The 23,807-nt window shown below is 41.4% G+C and overlaps 4 protein-coding genes across 5 annotated transcripts in view; all 4 read left to right on the forward strand.

The window, feature by feature from the left end:
* LOC115407818 (synaptosomal-associated protein 25-A-like) overlaps positions 1-289 on the forward strand; it is a 36,998-nt gene extending 36,709 nt beyond the window's left edge. For both annotated transcript variants that reach the window (XM_030118446.1, XM_030118363.1), the window contains exon 8: positions 210-289. In XM_030118446.1, the coding sequence (XP_029974306.1) occupies positions 210-278 (69 nt within the window). In that variant the 3' untranslated portion in view covers positions 279-289. The remainder of the gene's footprint in view (positions 1-209) is intronic.
* A 4,161-nt stretch (positions 290-4,450) lies between these two features.
* LOC115407944 (cytochrome c oxidase subunit 5A, mitochondrial-like) lies at positions 4,451-7,616 on the forward strand. The gene is made up of 5 exons (XM_030118549.1): positions 4,451-4,616; positions 6,524-6,640; positions 6,813-6,934; positions 7,213-7,335; positions 7,487-7,616. Exons 1-4 carry the CDS (start codon positions 4,544-4,546, stop codon positions 7,324-7,326), a joined length of 426 nt encoding a protein of 141 aa, XP_029974409.1. The 5' UTR covers positions 4,451-4,543; the 3' UTR covers positions 7,327-7,335; positions 7,487-7,616.
* Positions 7,617-8,979: 1,363 nt separating this feature from the next.
* LOC115393577 (protein FAM219B-like) lies at positions 8,980-18,124 on the forward strand. Its single transcript, XM_030098628.1, has 6 exons — positions 8,980-9,172; positions 9,690-9,798; positions 11,309-11,402; positions 11,493-11,570; positions 12,466-12,517; positions 14,247-18,124. The coding sequence occupies exons 1-6, from the start codon at positions 9,113-9,115 to the stop codon at positions 14,394-14,396; spliced, it is 543 nt and encodes a 180-aa protein (XP_029954488.1). The 5' UTR covers positions 8,980-9,112; the 3' UTR covers positions 14,397-18,124.
* Positions 18,125-20,923: 2,799 nt separating this feature from the next.
* The window catches only part of LOC115390218 (AT-rich interactive domain-containing protein 3B-like), a 32,030-nt gene continuing 29,146 nt past the window's right edge, over positions 20,924-23,807 (forward strand). Inside the window, exons 1-2 of the mRNA XM_030093993.1 lie at positions 20,924-21,109; positions 23,147-23,782. Coding sequence (XP_029949853.1) covers positions 21,074-21,109; positions 23,147-23,782 — 672 coding nt within the window. The 5' untranslated portion in view covers positions 20,924-21,073. The remainder of the gene's footprint in view (positions 21,110-23,146; positions 23,783-23,807) is intronic.

Genomic DNA, 23,807 nt, shown 5'->3' on the forward strand with positions numbered 1-23,807 from the left:
TGCAAATGATTCATCAGATTTTTGGCGTGGATTACAGGCTCGTGGTGGGTATACGAGAGCGGATGTAACAGATTTAGCTGTGCCTGTCACACTAATGGAGAATATCTAATTCCCTCGCCAGTGGGGAAAGTCTGCGTTGAATGTTCTGATCGTGCATCAGTCGGTGTGTCTTCATGAGCTCCATGACAGGAGATGTTTTTCCCTTTCAGGCTGATTCCAACAAGACCAGGATCGATGAGGCTAACCAGCGTGCTACGAAGATGTTGGGCAGTGGCTAAACTGCAGCAACAAAAAGTGCTTTCATCCATTCCCATTCAATCCCAGACACCACAAACGAAAGAAATAAAAATCATCACCAAGGGAACCCAGCTCCTGCTCCCAAACGCCCCGCGCCCACCTCCTTTTGCTCGACAGCATTCGCTGCAAAGTCATGCTTGTATTGTGATGCTGGTAGAGATTTGCACACATGCACATATCATACTTCCCCTCCTGCCCCCTCCCTCTCCACCGTTACCTACCCATCACAAACCCCCATTCAGTCAGTGTTGTTCTGTGATGTTGCCCTTTTTAATTTTGTTAAATAATAGTTCTGTCACACGACGTCCACTCCGACTCAGTCCTCGCTGTACATAGTGCTTCTTCGATGGCTTCGGTGATTTAGATCACTCGTCCGCTTCTCTCCATCATTCTTCTCTCTTTTTTTTTAAAAGTCTGTGTGTAATATAAACTGTATGTACACCTCGTTTATAAGATACCATTCGCCCCATGTTGGTATTGTGAGACACACTGTATATCCATCCGTTAAGTTGCTGTGACGCTACGTGAAAAGGCCGCAGTGATTTCCAGTGAGTGTAGTCGACATACAGCCCCTACAGTTTACTCTTAGGCCACAGTCAGTTCATGTCAGTTTCACTGATCCAGTGGACTCTTCATTAAAGGGGACCTATTATTGCTCATTTTCAGAGTTCTGTGATACTCTGAAACTCCTGCCTGTGATTGGCCAGCTTCAGGGAAGTGAAACTTTCAACATGTAATTTGACATCGGCATCATCATTTTGCTTAATGCTGTGATGTCTTGAAGGAGTAACATGAGAAAATCTGTGTTGTGCTAACAGCAAGTCCTCAGAATTTCAAACTTTGGCTATATCTATTTAAAAAACCAGGGATCATCATAAATCAGGCATAATATGCCCCCTTTAAGTGTTCACACCCTGACTTTGGACCGGTAATGTAACAAATTTTGTCAAGAAGCAGTATTAAAACAAATTGATGCCAGGCATAGTTTGTATAGTATAATCTTTTTTTTTCCCTCAGGGAAATAAAACTGTTCATTCAAAAGCAGAGAGATGAATATTTCTTTGATGTATTGTGATTTATAAAAGCTGCAGCCTCAGATTTACATCCTATAGCCTGGTGCGAATGTGAAGAGCTGCATTGTTTATGGTCTGAACCGCATTGCCCTCAACAGGCGACATGTGATGGTGACACAGGTGCAGGTCAGAAGAAGCGATTAATACTGTTGGAGAAAGGTCGATGACCTCTACACGTACCAGGCCATCGTTTGCCCATGACTTAAACCCCAGGACTATAAAAATAGTGCATCGAGTGTGTTATGCATGTCCATCCGCTCTTAGGGAACACTGAATAATTCATCTATCCAGGCAAAAAATATCCCAACATGGCGACCGCATGCTACATGCTGTATGTAGCCACACAGAGGAGAGGCCCATATATAACTGCAATAGTGCCACTCTTTGTTTCATGTCTCTTTACCTTTCCAGACTGTGACTGTCACTGTAACATACACCTTGGAAAATGCCAATAAAACCATCATAACTGTAGGACCAACTGAGTCTCTGAGCCTGTTTTGATGTGACACAGGATATACTCATGGTATTAAACCTGGATGTTCTGTCTCAGCCTGCTCTGATCAGTTACCTTCAAGAGGAACCAAAAGAATCACAGAACCTCGTTTTAATTGTCTCCATCATATAAGATGTCCATACAGTGTCAGCCTCGAGGTATTAGTGTAGAGTTGTCATGAAATGCAAATGAGTTATCAGCTTTGTGTAGGTCTGTGCCATGAGGGATTCATTTGCAGTCATTTCGGGTGGAGAATAGAGACAAACAGCAAGTCATACAATACCGGTCATAGACACACTCTCACGTTCAGTGAACATGCAAACTCCACACATTAAAGCTCTTTAACCCAACCAGAGCTCAAAGCAGTGACTTTCCCACTATTAGATACGAGTGTGACTCCACTGTGCGGCCTAAACTTTGCTCCAGTTTAATCAGTGTGGATTCAAATTCAGTGTTTTCATTATTTGGTGCTTTTAAATGATAAATCAAGACTTGGTTTATTCTGTTTTGATCTCATTTTAAAATCAGTAGAAATAAACATCAATAAAAGTTCATTCATATGACATGAAAATGAACCAAAAGGTTTTATTGCAAGTGTGCTCAAATTGACATAGTATTTTCCAATTTAGAGATTCCAAAAAAAATCTCACAATGGAATAAAATTCTTCCTGAGGTGCTCTATGACGCAGTTGTCTCAATCTGTACAGAAATCTACAAATGTCAGAGTGATGTGTGAGTTTCAGAAGCAATGCGCTTATGTAATCATTCATAACTTACAACCGTTTTATAGAAACAGGAAAAGACACAACAACGTTGAAATGACCATAAATGGTCTCTTGGCATATAAAGGGGTTCAGAATAAAAGCCTTCTGATCTATATATAGTTCTAAAGCTTTGCACATGATTATATAACTTTACTAATGCATCATTTCATGTATATTATTGGTACAAATGCTTTCGATTTGTGTTATTGTGTGGTTTAAAAATTATTTGGTGTCATCCAATTCTAAATTTGGAGGACAATTATCCCAAAACCCCAGAAAATGTGTTAAAATCCTGCATTCTTTTGAAAGTTGTTAACATTCCATGATCAATAATATCACTTCTCAAAACCACAGACAGTGTGACACAGCTCACCTCACTTCGGAAAAACTGAAATTACTGTCATGGGAGCTTCATCTCTTCTGCAAATATGTTGCCAGGGCGATAAGTTAGCAGCTCACATGGGAACATGTGCGCCATATAACGTCGTCCCATTAAATCTAAATGAAGAGAAAGTGTTTTCTGTTCTGCTGTTCCTTTGGGAGGTCAGAGGTCGCACGGTTTATCCTCACGTTCAACGGGATTATAAAGCTGGAGCCGATTTGCTGCAACATGAAGAGTCACAGTAGATATTTAAAGCCCCGGTGTGGAGAGAGCAATAAAAGAAAGGTTCAGATCTGCAGATCTGGAGAAAAAGAAAGAGACAGGCAGGAACGCAGGAAGAAAGCTGTACACAGGCACATTAGACTAATGGACATCCACTGTGGTGCCCTGGGCTTAGGGGGGATTACAGTTTACCACGTCACTAAGCACACACACACACACACACACACACACACACACACACACACACACACACACACACACACACACACACACACACACACACACACCAAAGGGTAATCCACTGTGCCTTGGTTACATACAACAAAGTCCCTGCACATGCATGTTGTGTGAGTAAATGCAAAGCAAGAAAAATCTTTAAAATGGCTTATTACACTCATATTTCTATCTTTACAAGATATACATTTCGGATCATTTGTGGCTAATGAAGCTCTAAATATCAATCCTGTAAATTTACAACGTTTTTTTCTCTGTTTCTACGACTTGATTGTATTTCCTGCTACAGCAACAGAAACTAGAAAGATGTTGTATTATTAGGAAATGAGGGTCGATCACAGCTTTTTATTTAAAACCAACAGCTCCCTCTGCTGGTCCTCTAGGTCTCTGCACGCTGCTTCTGCTCCAACCACAATAAAAAAAGATCGTTTGATGGCTTCATGGAGGATTTTTAACTGTGCGGGAACTCAAGGGGGTCTGATTGATAATGTCTTTAAAAAAAGTCTTTAAAAAAAAGTAGAATATAGCACTATTCAAATAAAGAATAAAAAAATAAATAAATAAAAGAAGAGTGTAATAAACTATCTACAGGCGAGACTATTTTGACGTCACACAAAAGATGAAGTTAAAAGTTAACAAAACAAATGTAAATCACTGAAATGAAAGTTTAATCCATATTAATCCATTTGTGCTATACAGAAATGTCCTGCTGAAATCAACATGACAACAAACGAAATATTTGGATTGAGGGTTTCAGAGACAAACCACCAGAAATCAAGGAACGACCTAAAAAAATATGTACACTCTTTGTGTTGCTGTCACCCCAAATTAAGCGTATATATTATTTTGGCATTTTCATTTCATTTGTTCTACCAACCGGATAAATGACAGGAAGATATTCATGTTCATATTAATATAATGCACTGATCCCTATGAATATTGTGATAAATCGTGTTGCTGTCCCAAATCACGTTCGGCTATCTCCGGAGATCACGTGACCCAGTCGGTTCTCCGAGGTCCTTCCCGTACAGTCTCCCTCAATAGCCGCTTCAGGACGGTGAATAGCCGCGGTGCTAACATGCTTCGAGCCGTATTCCGACTGTCTGCCTCGGGGGCCCGAAGTCTGGCCCGGCCCCGACCCTCTTACTCAGGTAGGACTTGTCCTCCTTACACCTGTCTCCACGTGAAATGTCCCCCCTGCGGTGAAAAGGACTACAATAGTGTTGCGCGGGCAGCTGCTTAGCTTAGCGGCGGCTGTGTATGGAGCTAAAAGCTAACATAGGGTGACATTGAGTTATTTATGACAGAGGCTGTCATCGACAGCTGGGAAATTCAAGTATTTTTGTGTTTCCGACTCAGACGAGTTGTATTTTGGCGGAAGAGGCTTGAAACGAGTTGTAGTAAAAGAAGTGACGACCTTGTGATGACCCTCCTCGGTGTGTTGGAGAGAGTCAGTGACCGCAGGTTAAGCGCAGCTTTTATCGACACGTCCTTACAGACTGATCTTTAACCCCTGCAACCACCAGGTTTCCCGCCGTCTGTTTAAATTTCACCTAAAAATCGCCAAGAGTCTGTGACCTGTCCTGCTGCTCTGATTGTCCTTAAACGAACTCGGCAATCTCAGGTTACCACTATACAGTAAACAGCTATTACGTAGTTATTACAAGTGTGCCACAATCTGGACATGTAATCTGTGTCATATACAGCGCAGGTGATTCTATCATCATCATCATTATCATATTTTGCTGAATATTCACCATTTGTGTAATTTATGTGGTTTTATTAGCTTAACCCAATAATATAAAATAAGCTAATCTTTTATTTGTCGCACTATGGTGAAATTTGCATTCTTGCAGCATCATTGGACTAAAGAAAAACAGTACAAACAACTGCACAAATAATACTTAATCAAGATAGGATTATTTACATTTTCACAAGAGTAATGTTGGCAACATACCAGAGATGATTTACAGAGCATTCATTGAAATACAAATTCCAAGTGTTCTTTAAGGATATTACAGTACATTAGTTACAGTTAGTGTACAATACTCTTACAAGCACAGTTTTTCATAGTTTGTTTTCAAGTTAGATACATCAATCTGGTAAAGTGGAAGAAAAAGATGTTTGCCAAAGTAAGAGGGCAAAGATATGTCAAAATGTACCATAGCAATTTCATCTATTAGTTTGAATGAAACTGAAAAATACAGACGTTTGCAAATATGCTTAGCTTCCCATAAATAATTCCATGTATCGATGTTGCTGTACCTGCTCCAGGTGTATCACGTCTATCTGAATGGTATTTATAGACACAGCTGTAACTATGATAAAGGTGAAAGAGTTGTAGCTCTTATGTGATCTGATTTAACTTCAAGTCCCCAGAGGCTTTTGTGATTGCTGGCATGCACACTGTCACAGACGCTCATACTGATCTAAATATACTATAAGGCTGTCACATCTTTATCACAGACTTATCCAGCTATTAGCTAATTGGCTTTTAAAACTGAGAAATACATACCGGAATGTGTGTGTTTGTATGCACACTACAAAATGTCTTGTAAAACGTGATTGAAAAGTGAAATAGATGTCGTGATGCTGAAGATGTAGTGACAATAATGTGTTCTGGATTGATATAGGGGCAGTATTGTGTTGACTAATCAATTATTCCGATCAACAGAAAGTTGAGAAGTAATTTCATTTGGTCCCTTTCTCTAAAATTCAATATTTATCTAATTAAATCTTCGTGCATTTTCTTCAGTTTGTCCTACAGTCGGTAGTATTGAGATAAAAATTCATGTCTTTGATTCCATCTCAGATGACGGGAAGCACAGATACACATTTCTCTGTGTTTTCAGACATTTGTAAGTGAATAACAGAAAATGTTGCACTGAAAGCAACTCTTTACTCTTCTGTTGTGAAGCAATAGAATAGGTGATATGCGTTTTTTTATTACCAAAATTCTGTTATTCTGACTCTTCACCGTTGAGATACAACAGAAAATGTAGTGTTGAGTGACGGTCATTAAGTATTTCAATGACTTGTGGGTGTGTTGTGTTTTTAGCTCCACTGGCCTCCAGGTGTTACTCTCACGGCAAGGTGGAGACAGATGAGGAGTTCGATTCCCGCTGGGTCACTTACTTCAACAAGCCTGACATCGATGCCTGGGAGCTGAGGAAAGGTGATTTATTTTGCTTTTAGTAGATTGCTCCTCCTTGTTTTGGTTGATCTTGAGTCTTGGTTCAAATCCCGGTTGTGATATTCTGTGGCGGCCCCTGTGGTAAAGGAGCAGCTGAAAGGACAATCTCTCATGTCACCTTTGTTGACTTTTTGTCGATTGCACTCCCCTGAAGGCATGAACACCCTGATCGGCTACGACCTGGTACCTGAAGCCAAGATCCTGGATTCAGCTCTGAGAGCTTGCCGGCGACTGAACGACTTGGCGAGCGCCATCCGCATTCTGGAGGCTGTCAAGGTGAGCGACGTCCATTCAGTGTCCCCTCTCTCTGCAGTGCACAAAGAGTTTATCAGACAGTGTAACAGATGTGGTTCGATTCCCTTGTTGGACATATGATTGCTGCATTCACGCTCACTGTCCTTTATTTTCGGCGTGCATCAGGATTCAGATGGCTGTGTTCACACGCCCACAAATCTACTGCGCGTACACAGAAACCCTCCAGTTTTCATTAAAATCACATTCTGCAACAATTCTGAACACATCTGTTAAGTGAAATTGTTTTTGCCCTCTGACAGGACAAGGCAGGCCCCCACAAAGACATCTACCCCTACCTGATACAGGAGCTGAAGCCCACCCTCACAGAACTTGGCATTTCAACACCAGAAGAGTTGGGAATTGACAGGTTGTAGACTGTCAAGGTAAGACAACACTCAAGAACCTAAAAACAAAAAAATCTTGAAGTGTAATTAGCTTGTCAATACATCACTGTACAGTTTTTCTCTTACTGTGTATGTGTGCAGCAGATGACCGTCTGTGTGGTTTATTTCCATGCTGTTGCTCCCTCTGCAGGTCCCTACTTGTACAAAGAGACGAGTTCTCCCGATCCCCACGGCCGGAAAAATGTCTATATTGTTAATTAAATCCATGCTGTCCTGTTGTGTTCAAAATGGTGGACCTAATAAAGAAAGCAGTAAATGAACTTATCCATCCCGTGTTTTTATTGACTTCTTGAAAATCAATAATAGATTTTTTTTTGTTTTTGTTGGACCAATGTTATTTTCTAGTTGTGAAAGTAGAATATGATTAATATTGACTGCACCTGAACTGGAGTGAATCTGAATCGATCGTCTTGTAAACAGACTTGTGGTTGTTTGGACAGGTCAAAGAGTTTCATGACATTAAAGCAGGTCTGTGCTGTCTCCTGCTGGTTTACACCTGGCTTGGATGGATGGATCACCCTCCACCTGTGCAAACCCCTCTGCTTCACGTCCAGGTTGAAATCAGTCTGTTAAAACATGGAAACTTTCAGGGTTGAGGTACTTGAGGATCTGAGGTGACTTTTGTTTGATGTAAATGATAGCATGGTACATGTATTTCACTTAGCACCTTTCCACCGACTGAACGGTCCCCAAAGCGCTTTACATTGTTAATCACATTCACACGCCATTGGAACCAATTTAGGATTCAGTATCTTGCAGAAGGACATATGGACAGAGGGAATCAAATCTGCAACCTTCCAATTGAGACAATAGGTATATGAGTCACTGTGTGGTCAGAATTTTCAGAGTTTATGAGACTTGAAAATGGGCAAGACATCCACATTTCTCATAACACTTTGTGTTTTGCAGCATTGATATGCATTGTACTAATGACATGCTTTGAAGGGCCTAAAAGTATCCCTGAGATGCTTGTAGAAAACAAAACATTCAGACCCTGAAGTCCCCAGGAAGAGGATAACTGAGTCTTCCCAGAGTCACAAGAAACAAGGTAGATCTGTGACCCAAACATGAACATCTGAGGACTACTGACACACTTATTTTAAATCAGGACTTAAACAATCACATTTACTTAAAAATTTTTGTGTGTGCTACTTTCTTAATCACCTTGTTTTAAGGTTTCAGTTGCCTTATTTTTAAGTATTTCCTCTATTTCCTTGGAAAGCACTGTGAATTGCCTTAATGGTACTTGAGAAATAATTTTGTCTTGCCTTACTGTACCTTAACAGAACAGAATAGAAATACTTTATCAATACCAGTGGGAAATTCTTTGTGGTGTTGCTCCACACCGAATAAATAGAATAGATACTAAAATGTTACAAATGGAATACATTCATCATCATTCAAAGATAACCCTAAGATAAATTGTTTGCTTGTATGTTTGTTATCAAATTCACTGTATAAATTTAAAATTTATTTTCATCCCATTGCAAACTAAACCTATGAACAGAAATATTTCCAGACAGTTTAGTAATAATAATGTCTGAAATCTAGTTTCCGTGTATTTGTTTTTCTCAGTTTCCGGAACAAGTTTTATTTTGGAATTCTGTCCGGGAAGCCCTGAAGTCGTCATCGTTAGCATTAGCAGCTAACAGAAGAGTCTTGTACTGAGTCAAAGGAAAGAACAAAGTCCGTTCCGCGGCGGGACAGCGGCCGTCATGGCGTTGCTGTGGAGCCACTTGTGACAGACAACGCCAAGATGATGAACGACATAATAGAGGAGCCGGAGAAGGACAGCCTGCTGGAGGAAGTTTTGTCGGTAACGACGGCTAACTGCTAAGCTAAGCCTGCTAAGTGACAGGGAGGCTAAACCTTTAGCTTAGCATGTTGTTTCTCTCCACTTTGTACAATAAGTGAGCTTTAAAATTGTTGTTGAGAGAGTCGGCTTTCTGCAGCAAGACGAAACCTAACTTGAGTTTAACTTAAGCCAAATGACAACACGATTTGGTGAATAATAACATTAAATTGCTATGTACGAGTTAAAAGGGCTGCTGCGAAATTTAACACCTGATTTAATCAGTGTTTGTTTTTTGTTTGTTTGTTAGAGAAATTCAGATTTTTTTTTCCTTTTACAGACTGTGTCTGTATTTATTGTGTAGCCTGTGCTTTTTTTTAAAAAATGTATTTTCCCAAGTTCTTCACTTTCGTGTCAGACCACACAGGAATGATTGGTATTTGTGGAAAAAAAAGATACAGGTTGAAATCTTTCAGTTTCTGGACGGATCAGACCTCATATTTGGCTACTTTACAACTTTGCATCTTTGATCTCACTTCAGGGACCAAGTAGTGGCACAAGACCGAAGACCACAGATGGAGCCATCCGACCAGTGGAGAAAAGAGGACCTTACATCATGTCCAGAGCTCCGGCCATCCACCTCAAACTACGTAAGTACTTCGCTGTAGCCTGGTGGAGCCGCTGTCATAAACAAGGCGTCACTGGGTCTGTCCTTGGCTTTGGAGTGCTGTGTGTCACGTTCAGCTGCCAGACTGACCCAAAGCTGGCAATCAATGGTCACAGAGGTGGTTATCAGCTTTCTCTGTTACCTCAGGTTTCCTGCTTCACTTGCAGAGTAATGAACAGTGCAGGTAGAGAAACGAATCACTTAAACCTGGTCGGCTTTAATGACAGTATCTTTAATAGGATTACAAACATTATCTGATAGATGCTATTAATCTGATAACAATCTTTAAAAAAACAAAAAAAAACCTTTTCACCAAAGTGAACTGGCTCATTTATGAACGGTGATGGTGAAGTCTTGTCAGCAGATTTTGCTTTTTTTTTTTTATCAGATTTGATCCAACAGTGAGAACCGAACCATGTGTTGATCTGCTGTTGTTTACAGTATTGTGTACTAAACAGGACAGCTCCATAGTGGCTCGATGGCCTGTGAGTGCAGCTTGAGTCACATGAGACTGATGGGCGTCCACGCTCTCCCAGACAGCATATCCAAATTAGCATGACTCAGTTTTGTCTACTCATCCAGTCCTCTGACATAATTTCATCTGTTTACAGAATGAGTGCAGCTGTATGTTTATAAATACGACACATGCTTCTCACTGATCCACTTTCTGATCTGATACAACTGTGTATATGGTGCAAACAAAACAGATGTGCAGCTGTTGCTTATTTGTGTGGACGGAGGGATTACTGTTGGTTTTTGTGCCGTGGATGCAGCTGCACTGTGAATCAGTCATGTGAAACTGGATAAACAAGCCACATGACATATTTTACACACTCCTCTGTGGCTTTTTTCCAACCACTTCTAAGTTCGAACAGAGTTAAACACAGCAAAGCCAAGGAAAGTATTCCAAACGCGATAATAATGGAATATAAATGAGCATGCTTCTTTTAAAAGTTCATTTTTAAGATGGACAGTTCACTTCAAATGGGCGCCTTTTTGCGAAACAGATCTGTGTCTTAAATTTATTAAAGCAAATTCCAGCTGGTTGTGTTCAAATATATCATCAACAATATTCCTTGTGACATTATCAATTTAAGATTTATGAAAGAATTAGTAAAGGCATGCTTGTCAAACAAACAGATGACACATCAAATAGACGTTCTGTACATATGGACTGTGCTAGATTAAGTGAACAAAACAGGGATAAGGTGAGTACACACTGACTGTTAATACATCTATAAATCCTGCAGATTAAGAGTGGATGTTCCAGATTAGGCAGCAAAAGTTACAAGCTTTCTTAGAATGTCTTGGTGTCTGTCAGTGGAAAAATCCTTCCTTCAGAGGAGTTTGATTAGCAGGGTGCCTGAAGAGGAGGATGATATTAATGAGGGGCTGGTTGTGGACACAGTTTTGGAAACCATATCTGTTTCTTCTACTTGCTGATAAGTTCTGGTTGAATAAAAATAAGAATGGTCTGTTCTGATTGTCTAAAGAGAAACACAGGGAGATGGCAAGGAAAGCCCTGAAGAAGAAGGCGCTCTCCCCAGGGCCCGCAGTCACACATCAGCCCAGGCAAGGACCCAAGAGGTGAGGAGGCATGATGGGAAAAAGCGAGTCAGACAAAGCCGAGTTCACTTCTTTCAAAGTGATAATTCCCTTTTTTTTTCTTTTTTTTAGGACGGTGAAATATAACAAGGGCTACGCTGCTTTGAGTCAGCATGCTGAGGAGACTTTGATTGCACTGGACTCAGACAGGTGAGGGCGCTGCCACCCTCATAATCTGAACCTGCACACAGGAAGAGGGAAGAAGAGCGTCAGAGACAGATGGCCAAGAAGACGGAGCCCTAGAAGTTTAGAAGCTGTTTGGAATTTCTTTACTTTTTGTGTATTTTTGTTACTGGGAAAACAAACTGAAAATGTCTTTATACTTTTGCTCTAATCATTATTTAATTCTTTAAAAATATTTTAGTTTGTAACTTTTCTCATCTATATGTTTGTTAAAAATAGTTCATGCCTTCAAATACTTTGGTAAGAAAATGAATTTAATCAGCACGCCTCTCTGGGTCAGTGGAGGAGTGTTCGGGAATGGCACTACAACTAAAAGTGAAACAACAGCAAGCTAATAAAATGAATTAGCAGAGTGAGCAGCTATAATCAGAGTGTACACACACACACACACACACACACACACACACACCCAGTAAAGTATTGTAATTACTGTACTTAGAGTGCCTCAGTCTTTGGAGCAGTGAATGATAGTGAGAGAACTTTCAGTTTCACACATGAGTAACTGATCCTCAAAGTCCTGTCATCTGTGACCACAGTTAAGAACAAAATCTCCCCAGTATTAAAGCGATCACTGCAGAAGTGTCGTTAGCTGTAGTTAGAGCTGTAGTTGGACCATTAACGCTGGCTTACATCCTGTGCCGCTCGCATCATTCATCAGATAGTATTTTCTGCTTTATTACTTTCCAATTAAATTGTATGCCTTTATTTGCCTTTATCAATGGCAGTGCTTATCAGTTATTTTATTATTGCAGTATTTCCAGATAAACTGACGCATCTGAAAGATAAATTGTTTCTTCCTGAGACAGCTCGTGTGCAAAGCGGGCAATATTTCTCTCTGACTTTGTGTTGCGTGTCTTTGCAGTGATGAAGAGATTGATTTTGAGCAGTATTCTTCAGGATACTCCTCAGCTGAGGTGAGTCCTCCACATCAGGCATTTTTCAAATTCTGTCACTGTCAGACAGGCTTAGTGACTCCTGCTGTCAGGGCTTCATTTTTATTAGTTCACGTGCATTCTTCTTCATGCTGGTGTAGTGGTTAGTCATCCCACGCAGTAGAATTTGCATGTTCACCATGTGATCGTGTCGGTTTTCATCTGGGTTCTCCAATCTCAAAACAAAACTAAAAAACAAACATGCATACGAATTAAATGAGTCGACCCGTATCAGTGGTGTCCAAGATAAGTGGATCTATGCCATTTTTCACTGCTCCTTTCGCTTTGAGTTGTTTTGCATACACTCAGATCTTTACAAAATAGTAACGTCTGTCTACATAAAAGGTCCTGTTGCAGCGTGGTTGCACCATCATATATTGCCAAACAGGAAATGTGTAGGAGGTCAGAGGGAACCGGTTATTCTTGAGGTGTTTAATAGAAAACATCTCAGATAAGAGAAGTCATTGTATGCACAACTGGTTCCAAAAAGGAACAAGTCTTGGTGTGTGTGTGTGCATGTGTGTGTGCGCGCGCAGCCTGGACATGAGTAAAGGAAACGTGTGTGTCAGTCACACTGAGCTTTACGCAATCCCAAGTTTGAGATGAGTACATTTGGATTCAAAGCTTGTACCGTTATGGAAGTTGTTCCTACTTTTGGCTGCTTTATTCCAGCCTATGACCGTCACCGGGTGCAGAAATAGTTAGTTTTTCAGTGATTCATCTGTGCATCCCACTCTCTGAAATGTCTTCAATAAAAAGCTGCGAGTTCAGCACTTTGTGCTCACGCTCACCTACAGGAAACTTCATTTTATTTGGTGGATTTAATTCAAACTTTTTCAATCAATCAATCAATCAATCAATCAATTTATTTTTGTATAGCCCAGTATCACAACAACAGTTGCCTCAGAGGGCTTCAAGATGTTACATTGGTCGGTAAAAGTAAAAACAGTGAATAAGCATAATGGTAATATGTCAATATTTACAGTAACGAGACAGAACGAAGCAACCACCGCCTTCGACCCTCACATCCGGCAAGAAAAAACTCCAAAAACCCAGTGGGAAAAGAAGAAATCTTGGGGAGAACCACAGTATGGAGGGATCCCTCTCCCAGGGACGGACAGCTTTGGCAACAGCTTTTTATATTATTCTTTTTTTTTTAAGCTTTACACTGCAAAGTGAGCTCACTCTGCTGGTTTATGAATGCAAAGCATGGCAATAGTTCTGCTCCGTAATAAATCTTAAGTCCCCATATGATTTGTTCACATGTTCGTCTTTAGAACCACTTGATCGAAGGGTTTAAAGCCTGCTGCTGTTGATCTGATTTAATTTTCAGACCACGTATGACCGTTATGATCACTACATATAGACCGGGTCAATGAGTGAAAGCAACCACAGCAGTCTCCTGTAGTCCAACGAGCTGTGCATTGTTTGCTGTTGTGGGTTCAGATTGCAAGCAAATGAAACATGAAGGAAAATGATGGTCAGCGTCAGGCTTTGTCAGCTGTTGCAACATTTGTTTGAAACGTGATTATTGACATCTACAGTGTGAAACTTTACTGAACTGTAACACTGGAAGTGCTCAGAATCACTTAAAGAAAGGTAAACCCAAATGTCAGTAAAAGTACTCAGGAGCTTAAATCCATCAAATCTGACTTCTTCCTGTGTGAGACACTGAGCAGTCGGTCACTGTGTGCCTCCCTCTGCTCTCCAGGTCCATCCTGATCTGAGCAGGCAGCTGCTCCAGGACGGCTACCGCCTGGACGAGATTCCTGACGACGAGGACCTGGACCTGATTCCACCCAAAGCCATGGGCTCCTCCGTCTGCTGCTGCTCCGAGGGCCCGTCCTGCCCCGTGCAGTGACGCCGACGCCACCGCTCCAACCTTCCACGAACTGAAGGCTCGTCTCAGGCCTCAGCTGACTTCAGTCGGCAGTACCTGACACCTGGAGGACTTCCAGCTCTGAAGCCAAACGGCTCTTTAACATGGGGCCGCGCTCTGAAATGGCTCCAACCCCACTGAGAAAACAAAAAAACACAACACAGGCAGACGTGAGAACAAGCCTTACCCACTGTGACCCCCAAAGCTTGACCTATTTTTTTATTTATTCTTTGTTTTTATAAAACTACAGGAAGCTCTGCTGCAGGCAGACTGGCAGTCAGTCACATCTTGGGGTATGCTCTCACTGAGTCTGAGCAGAGACCGTCCATGTCTCTGTAAAACACAAACACCAACTATTAACAAACTGCTACATGAAGTGTTTTCACTGTTCACATTCCTTAACTGCTGTTGCATCAACTCTTCTTTATTCTCACTGGTTACTTTTGAGTTTCCTTGGCTTTGCTGTGTTTCGCCCCTTCAGATGCTCCCGATCAGCTGAATATCCACTGTTGGTTCATTGATTGAGGGGCGTTGTTTCCACCTGTACCCTCTGGATGCCTCGACAGGCCATTAGAAACTCTTACAATGCTGTGCAGAAGTTTTGGGATTAACATGACTTAATGCGTATTGTGAAGTAAACCCATCTGAGGGCGATCAGTATTTGGTGTGAGCACCCTTTGCCTTCGGTTCTTCTCAGCACATTTGCACAGTCTTATTTAAAACAGGTCACACAGCTCAGCTGTAATGTTCTGCTGATGTGGTCTCGTTCAGATCATCCAGACTCATAACCCTCTGAGAGTCTCAGCGTCACTTTCAGGATCTCTTCTTCTTCTTCTTCACTCTGAGGATCATTCTCAGATAAACTCTTCCTGTACTTACTTTTGTTGTTTTCCTGAGCTTTAGAACAAACATGGAGCCGGTCAGACACATTCCTGACGGTATTACACGATGGATAAGTAGCATTACATCACACCAGCCTGAAACTTGTGCACAGTGCTGTATCTGTTACAGTCTTGTCTCACAGTTACTGTTGTGTTAAATGTAGGAAACTGTTACAATTTTACTTTGAAAACAAAAAACAATGTTACATGTTTGTAAACATGTTGTGAATGTTACAACATTCTAGTCGAGGCAGTAAAACTTTTGGTTGAGGAAATCATTTTTTTCCCCATTACATTGATGGTAGTTACATAAATTCTAAATGTTGATTCAAGTTTTGTTTTATTTTGGTGGCACAAAGGGAACAAAATTCCCTGGTTGCAGCTTCTGGCCTTTTTTCTTCTTTCATACTTCTTGTTTCACCTACATTGCTTCTGTCATAATTGCTCCATCTACAAGTGAGCGCCGCTGATCTTGTTTTCTGGCTCCAGCACATTAGCATTGCAGCTATTTGAAAAGCAGCCGAGCTGCGATCTAAAATGAAATCTCCCTCATTCCTTTGCCTGACCAGGAGATATGTGGAGTTTTCCTCCTCGCTCTCGCTCGTCATGTTGCTGTTTGTGTCACAGAATATGAGCAGGTCTGTTTTTTTTTTTGTTCACTTGTAGATATTCATAAAACCTTTAGCCGCCATTGAAATTAACGCAAAAGATAAATTACATTTAAGAATATTTGTCAAGCAATATTTGTTTTTTTTTCTTGTTTTTTTTTCTTCTTTTTTTTGTATTGAAATGGGATGCTTGAGGAACACAGTTCAAACTGTCCATGATGGTCGTGTCGTGTTTCACTCAGATTATTTGAGGACGCTAAAATAGTTACAGTACAACTGGATACAAAGCCTCCGCGATACATGATCTTTAAGTCATCTGGCTTTGGACAGACATGTTTGTGTTTTTCGTGTTTACTCAAAAGACATGCTGAAAGTAAAAGAAACACTTTTTATATTGATTTTTCTTTTCGGTGCGAGAAAATGTGCATTCACTCACATTAGGAGTTCGGGTCTTGTCTTACTGTTGGCGTTCACGTTGAAAATGTTGTGAGTGAGTGACAGCGACGACTTCCTCAGGGGATTCATGTGGGTTTGTCTGTGCACGAGAGAGGAAGCGCGCTGTTCACGGCGGCTTATTAGGACCACGTGAGAGAAAGGAGCATGACTTACTGAAATGTCAGGAACATTTTAGATTTGGGGTTTGACATTGGAATTGGACGGTAACAAGGGTGCAATGGTTTGCATGTTCTTCCTGTGTATATCATTGCATTTTTTGTTTGTTTTTGTTTTTTTTTCCAGTTCTACTCCCTCAGTCTAAGGAAATGCATGATGAGGCTTGAACAGGTCATGCTTTTGCTCGTTGGTCATTCCAAGTTGAAATTATTTGCTTCTCAGACTGCAGCCCATCTGTCCTTCATGCTCCCTGACAACACTTTTCTTTTTCTTCATGTAATCCTGTCATGCCGTCAGCGTTCACCGTTCGCATGATATTTATGTAGGCATACATTAGTATTTTTGCATTTCAGTAGTAAAATGAAGGTGGTGTACATGATGGACCATCGCAGGCAAACATAGACAAAAACACACTCATTCACACCTGCACGCATTTTGACGTCACAAAGTAACCTCACGTGCATTTTTACGGATTGTGGGAGGAAACAATCATTTAGAGATATACAAACTGCACAGAAAAGATCCCATAACTCAAACTGGAGACGTTATCACTGAGGTGAGAGCGTTAAGCACTATCCCTCCATGCAGCCCTGTTTTAATGACAGCATCACATCAAAGTTAGAAATATCAATATTCCAATTAATTTTTGTTGTTTGAGCGTGAAAGCCTGTGGAGTTTCCATGTTATACATGTGCATGCATGCCCCCCCCCACCGCTTGTCAGTTGTGTTCCTGCTGTCGACTATGATGACACCGACCTGCAAAATGATGACTCCTTTCTCTTCACATTGTCCTAATGCGCTGTCGTAATTTGCCTTTCACGTTACATTTGTTAGAAAAGTGGCTACATGTCCCACAGGAACAGAGAAACTCTTTCTCAACCTTCTCATGTCTGATTGGTCAGTAACTTGAAGTATGTGCTGTCAAACTTAACGTAACTCCTCCATTCACTCTTTTTCCTTTTTCTCTCAGGAGTTCTGAAATGTCCTGACCAGAACTAACCTTGTTTTTACTCTTCCAACCTCTAAAGACCGAGTGTGTGTCCACAAGTTCCCCCTCACGCTGTGACACTGACCATAAACTGGGACCCGTCGTGACGTTTTGTGTGTGTGGGGATAAATTTGGAACGTGCTCGTTGAGAAAAACAGATGCCAGGATGCTTGTGTTGTGGAAACGTTGGCCGTTTAAAAAAAGCTCGTTGTTGTGTTCCTGATGTGTGTCGTACTCTCTCCTCCCAGCACTCCGTGGTTTGTCACATGGGGATGTAGGAAAGAAAAAACGCTGAGTCGGTTTTCCACCCGGCGTGAGTCTCGTGATAGACGTGAGCGAAACGCTTTAAGAGGACCGGCTGGAGTTAACGCGTGTCGGCCCTGGTTCTGCACCTTGTATATTTCCAGTTTTTGCACTTAACACCAGTGGTCAGTAGCAAGTACACTTGACTCACCCGTACTATGCAACTGTTGGGACAATCTGCTTGTTATACATGGTTGTGAAAAGGTTGTGTTACTGAGTGCTGAATGCAATAAATTCCTTTTTTTATGACGCTAATCTTTTTTTTTAATTTGATTGTATTGTCTTTTGGTTTACATTATTAAACTCGGTTAATTCCACTTGTATTGTGTTTTCATGCACTTCTGTATTTTGTTTGTTTTGTAGTTTTGGATTCTCAGGTGTCAAATAGTGGCTAAACTGCAAAATAGCTCCATGGATGGCATGTTTGGTCTTTACACTGAGACAGTCGAAGACAGAAAAACAAGGAGGCTGGTGTCAAATTCCTCAAGCAAGATCAGAACGAAGGATGGTTCAACGGATCCATTGAAGATTGACTTTTTCTTTTTTTAATATAACTTTTCATTAACCTGACTACTTTAGAGGAGCTGTGGGATGAAGACAGTTTTGGAAAAAGACCAGAACAGCACTCCTTTATGACATCTTAAATCAATGAGGCACATAAATAATCAGGAGGGAGACAAAACTTCTACAAAAATGCACAAGTCAGTGTGATGCTGTATTATATTTTTCACTTTCAGCAGCTTTAATGTGAATAAAATATGCAGTGTCGTGCATCAGCTTCTGCAATCCGTAATCATCCATGTAGATGTTAAAACAATAATGAAGTGACTTTAAAGAGTAAGGGGGGAAAAACATTAGTGTTTGAATGTAGAAAAGAAAAGTAAGAAATCATAAAAAACCAAACTTCCGAATCCACTCATGCTTTACAACAGAGCATTCTTTTAACTGCCACCTCTGAGTTGGGGGGACTTTCCCATGTTTGGCTGTGACACCTGTGTTCACATGACACGAGTTCACGTGTAATGAGACCACAGAAGACGCTGTTTTCAGAAAAGGGGCCCTTCTCAGTGATACAGATCAGGCCCTCCTTGGTTGTTGCATCAAACCACATCTGGGAGTCAGAGAGGATGTCCTCTCCCAGCATTATTTCTTTCTTTTCAATATTCAAGAAGAAACCATGGTAACGGGAAGAAGTTCAAGCTGAATCGATTCAGTGTCATTGAAAAAATGCAAAACAAAAAAAGCTTTAATGCAAAACCGTCAGTGTAACGGTTATGGATTTCCATTCGACCAAGGTAAACCCCAAGTGGATCAACACTAATATCTCACAATGTGACGGCATTCGACCAAGAGTTGCTTCTCTTCGCCAGACAAAGCATGTGCTGTCTGAGTGAGGAGGCGCCATGTGGTTCAGACTGTGAGAGCATCCTCCAGCGCTCTGAAAAAACCCCCGCCGGCTTTAACCCTTCAAAGGGCAATTCATCAAATTCATTCAAATACCTGAAAATGAATGTTTCATTCCCACAGTCTTATCAAAGGATATTCAACATTAAACAGATCAAAATCACACACAATCTAACAACTTTTCCTTATATTAATCTGATTTTTGTACTTGATTTCTGTATCTGGTGGACTAATTGATTAAATTGTGTATTATTTGAAAAAAAAAGACAGCGAGAGAGTGAGAGAGGGAGAGAGAAATGCTGGACAAAAATTGTTGTTTATGGTTTTTATTTTCTGAAGTCATGATAAAGGCACTAAAGAGCCAAATGTGGCTCCAGAGCCATGCAGAGCATGACTGTACTGTGCGCTAAGCCATGATTTATGACGGTTCAACTGGCCTTTTGCAATATTCATATTGCACATGTTGTTTTTGCAATAACAATAAATTATTGTGAATCCCTTGTGTACAGTAATTTACAGTCAAAATTGTATGGCATATCCAACAATATATAGCACTGTGAATTGTACTGCATTGTAGTGTGCATTTGCAAAAGAGCAGAAGTTATCAAATATGATCTCTTTCTCAGTCCACCCATCCTGCTGCAGATGTGTTGGGGGAGATCTCTCCACATTAGATTATTCATTCACACACATAGGAAATTCATGAAACTGCAGTGCATTCCACAGTTGCACATTTTCCTCCTTCCTGTTTGTTTTCAAGTGTTGTGGATTTCTTGTTATGCTATCTAATTCTATTTGTTATGTAAACAACTTTTTGTATTGTCGTGCACAATATTACAGTGTTTCTCACCTTCATCTAAAATGCAAAAACATTCTGGTCACAACTTGTTAAAAACATTCAAGTAAAAAACTTGATAATATATAAAAAAAGAGAGTCCCATTTAATAATATTTTTCTTAAACATTAAAGTAATAGATACAATAATTTATAAGAATTGATTGATAAAGTACATCTATCTATCTATCTATCTATCTATCTATCTATCTATCTATCTATCTATCTATCTGTTTGTGTAGTACCTCTCCTGTCCTGACGGCGGCAGCAGAGTTCCGTGTTCCGCTGAACTCTACCTGTTGCATCTTCCTGTCCTGTCGGTCCTGTCTATCATTGGGCTTGAATTTTTGCAGTCTGTTTTAAAATTTTACTTCACCGTCCTATTTTGGAGAATGAAATGAAATATCACGAAGCAAACTGGCCGTGAAAGTCTCGTTTTTGTGAGTAAAAACGTTTATTTTACTAATTTTTTTCATTCATTAATACCAATACCAATATCATGTCTGTCCACGTTTATATTCCAACAGGCCGAAATCATAGACGCAACGTGGCATTAAGGAGGAAGTTTCGCTTTTTATAAAGAAATGATGGATGATTTCGATGTAAAACATTTAGTGGAGAGTGGTGAAAGAGTAGAGGCTGATACTTGTTGCGGTGGCTGGGCGGGTCTTAACGCTGCTGTGAGCCATGTGGGGGGAGGAAAGAAAAACGACAGGGAGTTCCCTCTGAGCTCCGCGAGATATGAGATCGAATTATTCCCCTCAGATCATTCTAAATAAGTAAAATAAAAAACAAACAACAGACCCAGACAGGTGGACCCGCAGTCCGCGCGCACAGAGCCACTTTCAGCCCTGCGGATCGGACGCTATCTGCGGCTGCGTGCGCCGCGCCGCCCCGCTCGGCTCCACTCCGCTCCCTCCTCCTTCTCCTCCTCCTCCTCCCCCCTCGGTCCTCCCGTGTGTGTTTACAAGTGTTTGAACGAGTGCCAGAAACGAGGAAAGAAGGAGGATAAAGCCCAGGAAGGAGGGATGGTGGATAATTCCAGCAGTAGTAAGGCGCAAATGGTGAGTCGCGGCGCTGCTTGTCGGCGTCTCTTTTTCTTTCCGTTGCAGCGGCTCGCGGCGCTCAGTAACCCGGAGAAAGACGCACTTTGTCCGCCTTGAATTTCACGGAAAAGAGTTAGCTGTAGGCCAACGTTACACTCTCCAAAAGAGACCACAGGGCGGGGGGCAAACTTTAAGACGCGTTTTCACCTTATGGTAGGTCGCTTTATACTCTGTTTCAATATCGCCGCAATGAAGCAAAAAGTAGTTTCATTATAAAGGAAAAAAAAATAATTAGTGGCCTCTCTTTGGTTGTTTGCATGGTTCAATCATCTAAAATCTAATTTTTCCACCTATTTTTCAGGATGTGGCAGCTAAGTGGCTAAACGCGGAAAAGGCTTTTTAACATGTGATTTTTCGTTTTATTATGAGTGGAAATAAACGTATTGTTCATGTCAGAGCGGGATTTTAACTGAAAGTTTAATTTTATATCTAATTCTTTGGATATTACCGATATATGAGGTAGTATTCAGCCCCTGCTGTAATAAATGTGTTAGAGTGTGAAGAATAATGAATTTGTGGCTTACCAAGATGCTTTTTGTATTTAGTTGTCTTATTGTTTGTATAATATCCTGCTTGAAACCACAACTCCTGAAGTAGTATTTTGCGTGACACATGTATTTTTTTGCATAGGTTTTCTTAGTTTCTTTTGCATTGATTTTCCTAAAAGTACTCTAGTTACATTGCTAGTTTCTTATTTAAAGTCTTTTTTTTGCCATTGCACTCTGTATAATTTCAGATCACACTATGTCACACTAATGTTAACAGATGAGCATAGTTATTTGATAAATCACTTGAATAATTATATTTCAAAGCTATGATTCGATTTGTGTGTGTTTTCAGTTTCAGATTCGATTTCAGATTGCATCATTTTACTTGTTTGGGGCTCATTTCACTGTTTATGAAACACTACTGGAAAATTCCTCTTTTGTCCCTGTGTTGTTAAGTTTTTAAACTACTAACTGAGTAAATAGTCGTAATAATGAAAGGTGTAATTGAGGCTTATTGCAGGGCTGTGCGTATGTATATTTCAAAGGCTGGATCTGGTTATATAGATGTGATGTGATATATTTTGAACGCAGGGACACTCAGCTCTGGTTCAAACATTGACTTAAAGCGATACTTCAACATTTTGGCAAATTGGCCCGTTTAGCGCAATTCATTAGTCATTTCGAACAGTATACTTACTTTTTTTGTGAGGGTGAGCTGTTGTTTATTCAGAGTTGAGTCGGGGAAGGTTTTCAGGACGGACACAATGGAAGTGGATGGTATTTTGGTTCCCCCTCGTCAAACTCATCAAATACACAATCCAACAACCCCAAAACACTTTGGTGGGCAAATTATAATCCGCACATTCACTACGCTGTGAAATATTAATGCAAAATTACGAGATTGAGTTGTTTATGCGAAGATTGCTAAGACGGAACTACTTGTCTGGGCGTAGTGATTTCAAAAGAAAAAGTAGTTCCCAGTATTTGCTTCAGTGTCGTAACGCTACAATATTATTTGTTGGTGTTCCACAGCGTAGTGAATGTGCGGATTATAACGTGTCCACCAAAGTGTTTTGGGGTTGTTGGATTGTGTATTTGATGAGTTTGACGAGGGGGAACCAAAATACCATCCACTTCCATTGTGTCCGTCCCGAAAACCTTCCCCGACTCGCCTCTGAATATAACAACAGCTCACCCTCACAAAAAAGTAAGTATACTGTTCAAAATGACTAAATAATTGCGCTAAATGGGCCAATTTGCCAGAATGTTGAAGTATCGCTTTAAGCAAATGAGTTCAAAGAGTGAAGCTTACAAAGGTTTTTTTTTTTTTTTTTTTTTTTACTGCTCCAACCTGATGAGTGCCATGTGGTTGAATTTTCCGCATTTATGTGCGAGTTCGTGTTGAAGTCTGCCATCTTTGTTTCCACTGTGTTGTGGAGATGAAGTTAGTTTTCAGTATATTTTAGGTCATCCGTGACTTCCTGTCCTCCCCCTCCTCCTTCCACAGCCCAGCATGTCTCAGGAGCCCGGCGTGGCCTTCCCTCAAAGCACCTCCACTGGGGGAATGAAGCTGGAGGCCGTCATGGAGCAGCTCCAGCGCCAGCAGCAGGCCCGCCTGGAAATGGAGCGCAAGGAGAGGAAGCTACGAGAGGCCCACATCATGTACGCCCAGCAGGTCGCTGCTCAGCAAGCCATCCTGGCGGCCGCCCGGGCCTCCGGGGCCGGCTTTATGGGCAAGGCCCTGGCCGGGGGCATCCCCAGCGGCGGAGGGCTTCCCCCACGCGTGTCCAATCAGAGCAGCGTCGACTCGGAAAGGGAGGACGACGAGGACAGAGGGCGAGACTCCGGCGACGAGGACGACGACACCGAGATGATGGAGGGAGACGAGGGGAGCGACGAGGACGAGGGGAGCGCCAGCGGCCTGGAGTTCCTCCGCAAGCAGACCCTGGCCCTGCAGCAGAACGCCTCCCGCATCCCGCCGCGTCCGTTTGGCAGCTACGCCGCGTCGGCCCCACAGAGGGCCGCCTCGCCGCCCATCAGAGTGAAGCAGGAACCGGACGAGGGCCTGTCTCCTGCGGGGCCGAACTCTGCTACCTCCCCCAACGGACAGGCCGACTGGAGCTTTGACGATCACTTCAGACAGGTTAGTGTCCTCGCTGCACGACGTC

This window comes from Salarias fasciatus, chromosome 1, assembly GCF_902148845.1.
Source record: "Salarias fasciatus chromosome 1, fSalaFa1.1, whole genome shotgun sequence".
In the NCBI taxonomy this organism is placed as follows: domain Eukaryota; kingdom Metazoa; phylum Chordata; class Actinopteri; order Blenniiformes; family Blenniidae; genus Salarias; species Salarias fasciatus.